The 14,491-nt window shown below is 39.2% G+C and overlaps 1 protein-coding gene across 10 annotated transcripts in view; it reads right to left on the bottom strand.

The window, feature by feature from the left end:
• The window catches only part of gphnb (gephyrin b), a 111,619-nt gene that overhangs the window by 36,264 nt on the left and 60,864 nt on the right, over positions 1-14,491 (bottom strand). For all 10 annotated transcript variants that reach the window (XM_084953807.1, XM_084953808.1, XM_084953805.1 and 7 more), the window contains exons 7-8: positions 8,896-9,168; positions 7,493-7,627 (exon numbers count right to left, since the gene is read on the bottom strand). In XM_084953807.1, coding sequence (XP_084809933.1) covers positions 7,493-7,627; positions 8,896-9,168 — 408 coding nt within the window. The remainder of the gene's footprint in view (positions 1-7,492; positions 7,628-8,895; positions 9,169-14,491) is intronic.

Raw genomic sequence — 14,491 nt, forward strand, 5'->3', positions numbered from 1 at the left:
GGTGAAATTGGCAGCACCAGCACATCAACAGCAGAATGGCTGAAAAAGTACAGAATGAAGTTTTTGCAACGACCCACTCAAAGTCCAGACCCTAAACCAACTGAAATGAGGACAGAGCTGTACGCACAAACCTGAATGAACTAAAGCAAGGTTGTAAAGAAGAGTGGGCCAAGATTATGTGAGAGACTGATAAAGTCACATAGAAAACAATTACTTCAAGTTATTGCTGCTAAAGGTCTAAAACCAGGCACACACACCTGGCTTCATCTTCACAGTACCAAACTGAGTGTAGATGACACACAGAGAAACACCTGCATACCCACACTGTACCACAAACTCTTACCTTTGGACGGTAAAGAGTCATATCTCCTGTTCAGGGTTAGAGAAGGAGAAATCTGCCATACAAGCTTACAGATCATTGATCTGTCACGCATAGAGCCAGCTGAGCTATAATGGGGCATTCGCATACAGCCAGGGCATAAATCATTCATGTCCTGCTGACAGATCACTTCAGTTTGTCAGTGATCCTCTGTCACTACGTATTTGCAATAGATGATGCTGTGATCTGAGTACAGACTAGGCCCAGGCCAAACTGCATGTGCATTCTCTTTTTCATGCTCATGTTACACATCACGTTAACACGTGCATTTTGACATCTGTCAAACTCTTGCAAGGGACAGATTATTAAGACTGTTGAAAGCCAAGCTGCCCAAAAATAGAACAAAATCAAAGTAGTTACACTAAAAGGAAAAAGGTGTGGAAAATTCAGATGAGTGCAACAAACAAACAGCTGATGATTAAGTCAGAAAAATAAGAAATGTGTCATTTTAAATTTTTAATCAAACATGAATTTATAAATATTAGACTCAATTCAACCCAAATCAGCTCATTTTTAGAACATTTTCTGCTCGACCATGACAAAATTTTATGATCCAAAGTTTGAACATATGAGTGAAATTTTAGTTTCATATATCAAATACTTTTCAAGAGAAAAAGTATATATACTTTATTTATATATATATATGTATATATATATATATATATATATATATATATATGTATATATATATATATATATATATATATATATTTTTTTTTTAAATGGCACGTCGACCCACTTTCAGGCTTCTTTTTTTCCCCACACTGAAATCTGCTGCAATGTTTGAACACTCATATCTCAAAAACTCTTAAATATAAAAGGCTGAAATTTTCACTGGTCTTTCTTAGCTTCAAAATGAATCAGAATCTGTGATTTACAACAGATACATTGAATATTGGCTAGTTAAAATATGAAAAAACAAACAAACAAACCAAAAAACATCCAGCAGTCCTGCAAAGTTCCCTATTACAGTACACACTAACACAGGAAAAGACAACTAGTGACAATGTCTGAATGATATATAGTTGGATTTCTCATACTGTAAAATAAAGCATGTCGAATACTTTTTAACATGAAATTTTTAGGACACAAAAATGAAAAAAAAAAACCCACTTTCATTTAAATTTCGTGCTATTTTAAGCTAATATGACGAGTTGTGTTGTACCACAAAAACAAAAATATTGATAGATGGTATAATCTGAATATAACACTGTTCTAGATGGTACGATAATGACAGCTATGGACAAATCAGAGATAATGGAGCGGAAACGGTGTAAAAATCGAATGACCCAGGTCTTGAAAATGAATATTACGCACATATTTAACTATATTATTTTCTGAGCTATAGTTAGAATCTGGAAAATCCATACTTTTACTCTATTTTGACAGACAATCTGAGAATTTTATTTTTGTTGTAAAAATTGTCATATTTGCTCAATACAACAAGAAAGTTGAATGAAAATGTAATTTCTTTTGTTTTTGTGATCATGAAAATTATTTAATATATGAAGCTGAAATTTCTCACCAATCATTATATATGTATAAACTTTGCACCATAAAGCTTTTATGCAAATCGGAAAAGGTTGAGCAGAAGGCTCGTGTTGGTTTGAATGACCCATTATTTCTTTCATAAATTTGCCTCTCTGAACCTTCGATGAAGATGTTTTCCCATTTTCCACGATCAATTGGCAAACTAACAGTTAACTGGTAATTAAATTTACTGTAATTAAATTGATTGCATTCATGTGTACATTAATATTCCCTGTTGTTCTGCAGCAGTGAGCTGAATGTCAAATATCCACGGTGAAGGTTACCGAAGTGGTTTGGGATGCAAAGTGACTCATGTCCTACATTGCAGAGGAGGACGTGATTTCCATAAGCCCTGGCTTTGGCTCCAAAGCCATACATCAAACCACTAATAAAAAAAAAATGCTATAGGACCAGGGTGGAATGAGGCAGTGTCCTCTAGGTGCTCAGCCAGCACCTGTGCAAAGGCACCATCTGAAAGTGAGAGCACTGAATATTTTAATCAAAATAAATGCCCAAATCTGACAAGCTGATGGGATGTTTGGAACAGTATACAATATATTGACAGTAAATAATATTGGCTCTGGAAAATGCGTGGCGATCAAGGCGAAAGCTCTGATGGAAAGGGGAGTGTAGATGTACAGTAAGGGATGCAGCCACTCTAAGGCAGGAGTATTATTTTAAAAAGGAGGTGAAACTTTAATTCAATACTACAATATTCAATTCCATAAGCATAAAGAGCAAGTCCAAAAGAACTACTGGCAATAGCGCCAAAAGACTGCAGTGATTACAAAAGTCTTTTACCAACAAGAAAACAACCTCACAATGTAAATGAAATATTACGTCCTCGTTTTTGGTGTTGAGTTTTGAACAATCAACTCAATCTACCGATAGGTAATCAATAAATGAGAGTAAGAGCAGCCACGAAGTAAATACTCATTAACCACTTCTTACTTTCCTTACTGGGGAATTTTAGCGCTTTTATTGGACGACTGATGAATCAGTGAGAGGAGTATTATACTGGATTATCAAGGTTACATTAGATATTGCTTCAGATATTGCTTCCAGTCAATATTGGCAGCAAATGTGATGCTACCCAGAAATCAAACAGAAATGATTTCAGACACTTTGAGTTCAGCCAAATGTTCATGCAGAAATGAAACCTGCTGTGACTGCTACTACTTACATATCAACTTGCTACAGCAACAGCTCCAGGGATTTTAAGAGACTATGTCTTTACAAAAACCAAGATAACAGCAAGAAAAAAACCTCCCAAACTTTATACAAATGAACATAAAAAGCCTAACTAACTAACCACTTAAGTGAGAATAAGAACAGGAGACACAACCCCAGAAAACACTGGCAAAACACACACACACACACACACACACACTGTCAGCCATCCTCTGAATCAAAGCCCTATCTCCCATATGGTTCATTAATCCAAACTCACCGTTACGTAACTGTACTAAATGCTCACAAGAGTGGAAGGGTACAACTACTCTCCGTACATCTTGTGCATGTGCATGTGGCATCTTTCTGTGTGTGCGCAAGTAAGAAACCGTATGACAGAGACAGAAATCTGGTTACATGAATGGTTTGTAAAGTTGCTCCTGGGCTGTATGCTGTGTGGGGCGTGTGAGAGCAACACAGACACCTTCTGTCTGGAGGATGTGAGTCAAAATTTATTACATGCAGTGTTTGTGTGCATTCCAAGTTGCCGTGCTGCAGCAGACACACAGGTCTGACCATCAGTTCGTTCCACACGCTGCACTTACGCACAGACTTTATACTTAGCAGCGAATCCTTGCGTGCAGGATCCAAACTCACACACACGGTGTTGATGAGCACATTTAAAAGTGACTTCATTATTGCAAACACATTTGCTGTCCCCTTAAAAACAAATAAGACTGCATGCATAGTGTCATAACTTGACTTGTGACCTGAACTTAAAGTGCTAACACACCACCTCTGTGTGGATTTATGCATGTTTCTATTTGGCAAAAAATAAGTGGCCCTTTTGCTTCTGTTTCGCTCTGTGAGCTGAGGTGTCAGATTGGCATGTACAGAAAAAGCAGCAGCTCGGGCAGTGACAAGATTAAGACCTACTTCATACCTTTTCTTCTCAAAGCAACCACACAGCCTTGCCAACAAGACCTAGCTAACAAACTAACACAGCCCACAGTGGCACATGAAATGCATCAGTGAACAGAGCCATTCTGGCTGTGGCTCTAGGGACAGTGTGTACATACTGTCAGCAGCCACTTGCAATGTGGGAATTTCAAAGAACATATGGCAGCTTGTCGCTGGGTAAAAGCTCATGTCAGAATCTAAACAAGCTAAAAGCTGTACCTAGAAAAGCCATTAACTGCCTGTTATCTGCCATTCACAAAAACACACATTCCCAGGCATGCACAGTACACACAAACCCTGAGTAATATGGCTGGAATGTGATCATGACAAGCTGGCGATAATTCAAATGGGGTCATTCGCAAAGAAAGGTGGAGACACACGTGTGCTTGGGTGTTGCGGGAAAGGAATGGGGTGAGGGCTACCTCGATGCATTAGTGGAGCCAACAGCAGCATTAAAGCTCCCCACTGTCCAATTATTTACAGCTCCACACTCTGTGGCTCAGTCGAGGTCAAAAACACCTTGGCTCTCTAAATGTGATCAGCGGGATAGGCTGCGATCACTACAAGCTGTGGACCAGAGCAAGAGGAAATCTGGAGAGGAACGCAACAAAAATGAGTAAAGCGTGGATTACACCTATAGACCGTACATAAGTGATAAGCGTATCTGAAGCGTATCTGAAAAGAAAAGAAAATTACCCTCCTTCTCATCTGATTTAATACAGTGAAAAACAATTTCCCTAATGGACTTACGGCTTCAATCATTGTTTTTCAGTTTTAGTTGTAACAGCATAACACTCATTTTGTAAGTTATGGGCTCTTTTAGGTTAAAAAAGAATGATAAAGCAGATGATAAAGCAATGATAAAACATTAGGAATTTTTCTAGGGTCAGCGAAAGAAAGAGGAGAATCAGAAACTGTATTTCTAAGTTTAGTGCTAGTGTGTTCATATTTACACACAAAATAATAAAACCCAGAGACAAGGAAGTGTGTTTCACCAAAGAACTGATATTCACATACCATCTTCTCAAAGTTATTGACCTCAGACCTACAGTGCCTTGCTCAGTGGCCTCTTGGGAGGATGAATATTTTCAAGATTCATTTTCACCAAATAGATTTAACAGAATCCTTACTCACTACACCATGTCATGACTAACTTCTCACTGCCTCACATCTTGCTGCTTATTTATACTTGCAAATATCTTTAAATATCTACATATCTAACAAGCCTGTTAGAAATTACTTGCAATGATTTATTGCCTGTCTGACCTTTCACCACTCCATGTACACCCAAACACAGCACAGCAGAGAGAGAGAGAGCACTGTTCATGGCTGCTTCCTCAGTTGCATGACCCATCTATGCACCCGCCCTCCCTCTTTTGCTAACATCCCATCCCTCTGTTCCCATGGCAACCCCACTCATCTATTCCCATGGCACCTGCCTGCTGTCCGGGAGACACACGGAGACGCGACACTGACAGATGAGGTGAGAGAGAGAGAATAGAGAGACAGAAAGAGAGACTTGACACCATTTGGCATTTTAAAAACCTGCAGGAGAGATCAGTTAAAACAGTCTTTTCACAAAGAATTGTGCAAATGTTCAGTTAAATAGCCACAACGAGACAATGCCAGGGGAAAAAAAAAAAAGGGAATACATATAGACGACATGTTCAAGTATCCCATTAAAGCAAGCCCAGAGCAAGTGCATAAAACTGCAGTGAAACCTGCTAAATAATACTGTTAGCATCCAAGCATAAAAAACCACAACCTGCTGTCTCCATAAACACACTCACACATAAACATATAAAACACATAGAAGCAAACACAAAACATCCAGAGAAACACAGACACTTATGATGCTGTGACACTGAAACCGGTCATTGAAGTGTGTGTGCGCTGTTTACACAACATAATCATTTTACACAACATCACATTTACTAATAATCAGATTTTAATTGTGGAAGATGCAAAAAATAAAGATTTTAAGAAAACATATTCCTCTCTATATTAAAAAGAAATAATATGATGAACTCTTGGTTTTGTCCAGTATTCCTATTCCTGTACAAGTCTATAAGCATTAAATGTTTGAGTCAGGGCATGACAAATACAACTGAGCTGTGGGAGACAAACAGTAGGGCTGAGCAGAAGGGAAAAATGGGCTAGGGGCGGCCTTTGTTTGTTTGTGTGAGCATGCATATGTGTTGCTGGAAGTGCATGTCCTTGTACTTCTCTCCCAGTGAGAACCAAGTACACAATCTGATTTGGGGCTTGGGTTGAATTACATTTACAATTAGTATTTACAATCAGATTTAGAGGTGCTTTAGGAACTGAACCAACCATAAAGCATTAGAGTTTTCTCTTGACCTTGACAAAAACACTCAAGATCTACTTACCAGCTTTTTCAAGAGTTCAGTCAATGTCTGCAGCTTGCTGACATTCAAGCTCAGTAGCTGTCACTACTGTGTTCATACCAGTTTTAATATCTGTATGTCATTTTGGCTTAAACGTTAAGAATAAATTAGACAATTTGCGGAAAACCTGAATATAAAAAAAGTGGAAATACTTAACCAAAGAAACCTTGAAAAGTGCTTTGAACAATGTAGGAACCATCGAAAACGTTCTTTCCAAGCGAGTTTCCCCTCTACATGCACATATTGTGAATCAAATTGTACACAATTTTTCTTCTTCTTGTGTATTTCTGTCTATGTTCACTGGCTGCTACTAACGTTCGAAAAAATCATGGACTGTATATCAAAGATGGATGCAGCTACTGTGATGTCACTAAGTGGTCCTTTGAGGAACCCTCAAGATGCATTTTAAACCCAGACATGTAGAACGAAGAACAGACCAGATTTATTTAGCTGCTGTGCAACCTTTTTCAAATTCCCACAGAGTCACGTGTTGCCAGACAGCAGCTAGTCACAGCAGAATCCAGCAGACCCCGTTTTACTTCCCACAGTAAGATACCTCACTCGGTTCTCAGAGAACCAGAGTTATGTTGGTTACCAAACATTTTTTATAGATTATACGAACCGGGCTCAGAATTAACGTGTGCTAGAAAGCATTTGATCTTTTAAACAGAGCTGGGGTGACTGTTAAATAAGTTAATTAAGCTATAGGTTGTAAAGGTAGCTGCATTTTCCATGAAAAGCAATCCTGTTTCATATAACAGCTTTATAAACAGCTGCTGAGCTTATCTAGCGAAAATTCTATCTGAATGATAACTCCATGAGCAACAAGAGCTAAAGCTCAGCTTTGGTAAAATTCCTCCAAGTTTGCTTAGGATTACCGGTGTTGTTCGCTCGCTTGCTTTAAGTCTGTTTTTTTCTAGATGTGTTCTCTTCACAACTGAGCTGCAAACCTTATACGGCTGATGGTTAACGTAGCATTTTAGATTCCCTGCTAGTGTAATTACATGCCGATGTGTGCCACTGGGTGTACTGTATGCTTACTTACTTTGGGTGTGGGACAAGAAGCGGTAGAGAGGCGGGAGGTGGCCTGGGCACGGGGTGACTCTGAGGGCGTGGTGCTGAGAGAGGCCGCGTCCCTGGGCAACACCTGCACACCCCGCGAGATAATGGAATCTGGGATCTGAGATCACATACACCCAAACACAAACGCACATGCATATAAACACCACGTACGCACATACACACACATACCATGAACCCATAGCACACATCCTGACATTGAAAATTCAAAAAGCTGCGCATGAATAATTCCTACAAACCTATATACATGTAACATGACCGTGAGGACAAAGTCTTTCAACATTTTTAATAAAATGCTAGAGAAAAATTGGACCTTTTAAAAAGAACATTGATTGTGGCTGTTTGGTGGAGTCTTACCAAGATCAATCTATGACTGGACAATGAGATGAGATGTTAGACTGAGAATGGAGTCATTAAGCAGGGTCCAGGCTGCAGACTGGAGGAGTATGGAGACGTACTTGATGTTACATGTGAATGCACAGAGTATACACAAACCCACACACACAAACACAAAGGCAGACAGTCACAACACCATGATATGTTAAAGTTATCTAAGGAGTTTCTTTACGTTGTACGTCTCATCCAAGAAGCTTCTTCATTTCTGAGACTAAATGGGGGAGAGTCCAATTTTTAAGCGCTAGCCTGAGTTGTCCCTTAAGAGGGTCGTTGACCCAGTATTGATCATGCACCTCATCGAGGTGTGAAAAAGGGTGTGGGTCATCATCAGCAGAGGTTTCGGGTGAAACCATTGTGAGACTGTGCCTCATCCAATCGTGTGACTTATTGAGATCAACTGACACAAGATGTGAGCGGGCGTTAGGGTGTCTGGGAAGGGACAGTTGGTGTTGTAATGCTGATGTTAATGCCACAGGAGGTTTAAAGATCTTTAGAAAGATCCATTCTTTCTCAAAGGCTTGTAAAGACATAGCTAGATGCTTTATTTTACACACCTGTGGCAAGGGGACTGAAAACATGTGAATTCAATGATGATGCAATATGGCCCAGTATTGTCCATATAGAGTGTCTGCAAAAAATAAATATCACGGCACTATCTTATCTGCCTGGATGAGCAGCAATTGTGCATAACTGTTTTCTATTTGAACTCTCAACTTCAAAGAAAGATCAGAAAAATATACTTTGCAATTGCTATTTACATAATTTTTATAATTACATCTCACTGGCACAGGCTTTGTTATATTCAGTTATTATGTTCAACAATTTACTGGTGCTGAAAGTACTACTTTAACATTATCTTCTATGAATGACGTGAACATGTAATGACGATGAAATGGATGAAATCATATCTGAGAAAAATGTCATTTTTATGGAACAACCAACCCTCCCCTCTCCTCTTCTCTGTCCTGGTACCTTGGCGGCAATGGATGCGGCGGTTATGTGGGAGGAGGAGCTGTCCTCGGTGGACGCCACACCGCTGTCCTTCTTTTCCTCATCTTCCTCCTCACATTGCACGCCTTTATCCTCTGTCTGGCGGCGTGGCGAACTGTTTGGAGGTGGCGAGAGGGGCGGTGGTGGTGAAGGCAAGTCCTCCAGCTCGTCTGCTGCCTCCTTTACCTTCACCACTGCGTCCCGAAGAAGGTCGATGGCGTGCGGCAGCGCTGGAAGGATGAACTGGAAGCATTCCTGGAACAGATTAAGCACAGTTGTCCTAATGAGGGTTTAAATCATGGCACAATCTCATCTAATAGCTGCCAGCATGAAGAAAGTGAAGGTTGGTTGAACACATTTGAGTGTTATGACCTGAACCTGAAGGACCTTTTCTGTCGGTGAAAGAACAGATTTACAGTTGACCTCTTTCACACATATCTGTATCAGTTTTTCAAAGCCATGTTGTTTTTTTCCCACTAATTAGATTAAGTTTTCTCTTCCTGTAATTTTAAATCAACATTGAAGTAGTGCTAGTTAAACTCAACATTTCCAGGTCATACAGGACTGCCAATATTCTCAAAATTACAGTGTGAACATGATGTTCTTAGGCTTGGAGGCTTTTAATGTAGAAAATACATGATAAAAATGTTAAAGATTAACTTAAATATTAACAGTGTTGGGGAGTAACGAAATACATGTAGCGGTGATATGTATTTAAAATACAAAATATGAGTAACTGTATTCCGTTACTGTTACCTTATTGAAATAAATGTATTACACTGCAGTCTTTTCCTGTTTCATATCCCCTCTCTAATTTTGGTAATTCCACGCATTGTCGGAAACCCAAACAAAACATGCAAATAAAGGCTCTGACAGGAAATCTGAGCGTGCAATGCAAACTCAATGCAACTGTTTGCCAGCAACCAAGCTGCTCTCAGCATCAAAAGACTTCACCTCCAACCTAAAAAAACATCTGGAAGTAAGTTCTTTTCTAAAAACTAATGTTAGCTTACTAAAACCTCCTTGTTTTGGTTGTGGTAGGTACCTGGGTTATGTGGTGCATTACAACCTGCTAGCTGTAAATAATCATGTGCAGTTCTGAAAGAAGACAGAAAGAAAACATAATACTGATAAAGACATAATTTTCTATATGAGATCACTGCAAAAAGCGCAGCCTTACCTAATGTCCACCCTACTGTTACTCATTTTATATTAAGATTTAAAGATCTAGTTGGTATTGCTTTCAGACCTGCAGAGGATTATTTGCAACTAGCAGTCTGCGGTCTATGAACTAACCTCAGCTAACACCAGCTAACAACGTTAGCTAGGTGGCGAGTAGCCTTCAGTCACAGTAATAAATCACACAGCAATAGTACATTCATGTAGTTGTAAAAAGTATGACAATATGTAAAGTAACCCAAAGTATTCAGAATATGTTACTCACATTAAGTAACTTAACAGAATACATTACAAACTACATTTTGGGCCATGTGTTCTGTAATCTGAATATTACAATATTGTTTAAAAGTCTCAAGCCATCCTACATTTCTTTAGTTTTTGCTTCCAAGGTGCCATACATACAAAGTGGTCTTGAGAAATAGTTCTCCAAACTTGCTGAAGGTCTCCCAGTTTTTCTCTGAACATTAGTTGCTTTTTCACTCATTTCAGTCCAGTCCATGACCATTTTTTTGTGCTTTTTTTTGTTTCTTAAGCCGTTTAACACTGGCCTATGATTTATACAGGCATAAAACAACCATCTAACTCAAGAGAAGACCCAGCAATGAACCAACTTAGCAATAACCTTTTTAAAATTGTATATTTAGCCAATTATTACTGAACATATCACAGTCGGACACCAACAAGGTGATTCCCAAATAACTTTTAGTCAAAAATTGGCCCTGTTCTGTCCTTTAAAATTTGAAGAAACTGGAATCTGCATCTTAAAGCCACGGTCTTAAGAACTACGAAAAATATCCAAGAAGTGCCTGACCCAGGACCTGAGAGATGCATCTGGCCCTTCAGTTGATCCATCTACTGTTCCCTGAAGCTTCATCACAAATGGCCTCAATGGAAGCTGTCAGCCATTCTTAAGGAAGGGAAACATGGAAAAAAGGCTGAGTTATGCCAAATTACACAAGAACTGACTGAATATTAGGGGCAACAGGTCTTATGCAGTAAATAATCTAAATTTGAAAATTTAATCCATCATGTAATAATATCTGTAAAGTATTTGATTTGCAAAATCTTAATTTTCAGCATGACAATGATCCCAAACACACTGCCAACGCAGTAAAAGCATACCTGGATAAAAAAAGACGCAATGGAGCACTATTAGTCATCGACTGGTCTCACTGGAGCCCAAACCTCAACATTATTGAAGCAGTGTCAGATCATCTTGACAGAGAAAAAACCAAAAAGTAGCCGACATCCATAAAAAAAAGCTTTGAATGTCCTTCAAGAAGCCTGGAAAACTAATCCTGAAGACTAATTAAAGAAATTAGAAGAACACTTGCATAAGAGAGTTCAATATGGTCAAATATTGACTTTCAAACTCACTACAATTATACAAACTCACTTTTTGCCTGTTTGTCCATGTATGTTCACATATCTTTTAATAATTCCCTGCCCGTAGTTCCCATTTTCCCAACAGTAAATAAATAATTGAGTGATGATTCAAGGCTTTCACTCAGTACTGAGAGTAAAAGTTTATTTAGGTAAAAGGTGGGAGCAACGTATTATCATAGTTATGACAGTCAAACGTGCAGGAAGTGATGCATTGACATTCCCGCAGACAGAAGGCTCCTGGAGAAAACATGCCTTAAACATGTGAGGAAAGCATTTCCGTAATATACAGTTTGTGAGATTTTAGGGTGCAAACTACTGACCATATGACACACAGAGGTGCGACCTGTTTGAGGCACAAAGATTTCATTTGAGGAAATCACAGTTCCTCTCCCTGGCTACACGTCTATTGTCTTTTGCTCTGGTACTTCCTCTCTCCAGTTTCCTTCTCCAATGTCTCCATGTATGTGTGTGTTAATGTGCCTGTGGGCTCGTCGGCTAAACGCTCCATTCTCTTCACTCCCAAGACAAGAGCTAATCTGTGAAATTATTTATCTTCCTGTGTATTTCAAGCATGGAGGAGATACATTATTAATTGCCCCCACACTTTACACTGCCCGTGAATGGGGGCAACTCTTCCACTCCACTGTCTGTTTTAATGTGTACATATCGGAATCCGCATTAAATCTGACAATGCTAACCTCAGCTTGACTGAATTCAAATTTCATAAATCCAAACTGCAATTCATGCATTACTGAGACAGCATTCTCAGCACCAATGTGCATAAACATCAAAAAAGCCAGGCAGGAGGACTCAAAACAGTAGATGAAAGCTAGTCTGTCCTGTTGCGTAGCCGCAAGCTAACCTTTACACCCTACATCCCCATCTCTCGTGTGCATTTTCTTCCAAAACCCCTCAGCAAAATGAAGGCTGTTTATGCCTCTCGCTGCTGAGTTTGAAGCCTACATCTGAGCATGTCTGGAGGATGCAGAGAGAAGGACTGGGTGGGTTTGAGATGTACAGAGGATGGACTCCACTAAAGAATGAGTGAGGATTGTGTCAAGAGCCTGGATATATTCATCCTTTACAGTTTTTCACATTTAATACATGCTGGGAATTTTTTCTTTCTTTTTTTGTTTACCTACATTAGGAGTGTTTTTTTCTGCTCTTATTCTCTGTTTTGTCCTGGAGGAGAGTAACTGTCAAGAACACTAAAGAGCAGAATCCCTACCAACAGATCAGAAACACGAGCAGGAGAGAGAAAGAGGCATGGAGGAAGAGGGGAAGGCATTGCTGTTCTGAGAAAGGGTGAGAAAGGATGACAGGAAGATAGAAGGAGAGAGAAAAGTAGTGAGTGAGATGAGAGTGGATGAGATCTCAAGAGATAAAGAGTTTTGGGGTAGAGGAGAGAGAGAGATTCAGAGAGATCTTAAAGATCTCATGGAGTATTATCTTGATGTTATCTTCGTTATCGGTAAGTGCCAGCACTGAATTAAATTAAACAGAAATGCAATGTTCATTACATAAATGAGACGTAATGAACAGAGGCTAAAAGGGCAACAGGACAGAACCTAAACACAACTGTGGTCAAAGCTCTCCAAAGCAGTAGAGAAAATGTACTCTAAAGAGGGGACTGACTTTTGATTCACGTCCTGAAAATAGGCTGAAAATCTCACTCCATGTGTATCTTGTAATTTTATTCTTTTAGTCTGGAAACTTGCAGGCACTTTTTTGCTACCGCTTCTCTTTCACAAAACCTAAAAGGAAAGCTGTCCATAGCCTCACACATGCAAACAAACCAAATGGCCTATTTCTTTCTGCTTTAACACTGAGTTGGACTTGCAGACTTTGAATTATTGAAGAACCCCGTTTTTATAAAGGAAGAACCGTTCAGAAGACAGGACTGAATGGACAGCCATCTATCAAGTCTGGTTGATGAATGAAAGAAAGAAAAGTGAAAAAAGAAGCGCATGGGTAGTCAAAGACAAAACATAAACTATGGGAGCCAGTGGTGGCTTGCAAATGCATAATGGCAGAAACTTGTGGAGGTGAGAAAAAAATAATCTTAATGTATGATGGGACCTCAGCAGCCTGAGCATATAGTAACATAAGTAAGGGATGATACAGGGGCACCTAATCCAGCTCCACCTCTAAAATCTGTTTAAAAATTTAAGTTTGAAGCATAATCTAAAAAGTAGAGAGATTATCTGCCTCTTGAACCACAACTGGGAGCTGTTTCCACAGGTGAGGGGGCTGATAGCTGAAAGTTCAACATCCATGCAACATTTTTCACTTCTCTTTCCCTTCATCACTCAACCAGACTTGATACATAGCACCCCATCTGGTCTGGTCTGCCGAAGGGTCTTCCTTTTAAAAGGAAATTCTTCCTTCCCATCATCACTAAGTGATTACATTGTTCAACAATGTAATTACTTCTGTACAGGACAGTGGATACACCCAGTCTTCAAAATATGCATACATACACTGTGTGAAAAATAAAGCTTTTGCATAGTTTCCATGCATTAATTTATAACCAGCAAATGTAGAGGTTTTGGCAGTTTGGTTGTCTGGATCATTCAGGTGTGTGTTAATATAATGCCACAATCTTCCCAGAAGTGAAAGATAGTGGTAGCAAAATTACTCCAAAAACAGACTGTGTAATGCTAAGAGACTGCAAAAAACAAAATGCCTACATCTCAGACTCTAAAGCCTCAGTTAGCATGTTAAATGCTAATGGAGAAAATCTCTACAAAGAACATGCAGCATGGCTTAGATTTGTAAAGTCGCATCTGAACACACCACAAGATTTGAACAAAGTCAAATCTTGTGCACAACTCGAACAATTTCCTTTGGACAGATTAAAAAAAGTAGAAATGTTTGACACCACATTTGGTAAAATCCAAACACAACATATCAGCACAAACACCACATTCTGTCAATCACGGTGGTTGAGTGGTGATGATTTGGGCTTGTTTTGCAGCTACAGGACTAGGACACCTTGCAGATATTGAGTCGA

Source organism: Perissodus microlepis, chromosome 15 (assembly GCF_051167445.1).
Source record: "Perissodus microlepis isolate ML-2025 ecotype Zambia chromosome 15, ASM5116744v1, whole genome shotgun sequence".
Lineage (NCBI taxonomy): Eukaryota > Metazoa > Chordata > Actinopteri > Cichliformes > Cichlidae > Perissodus > Perissodus microlepis.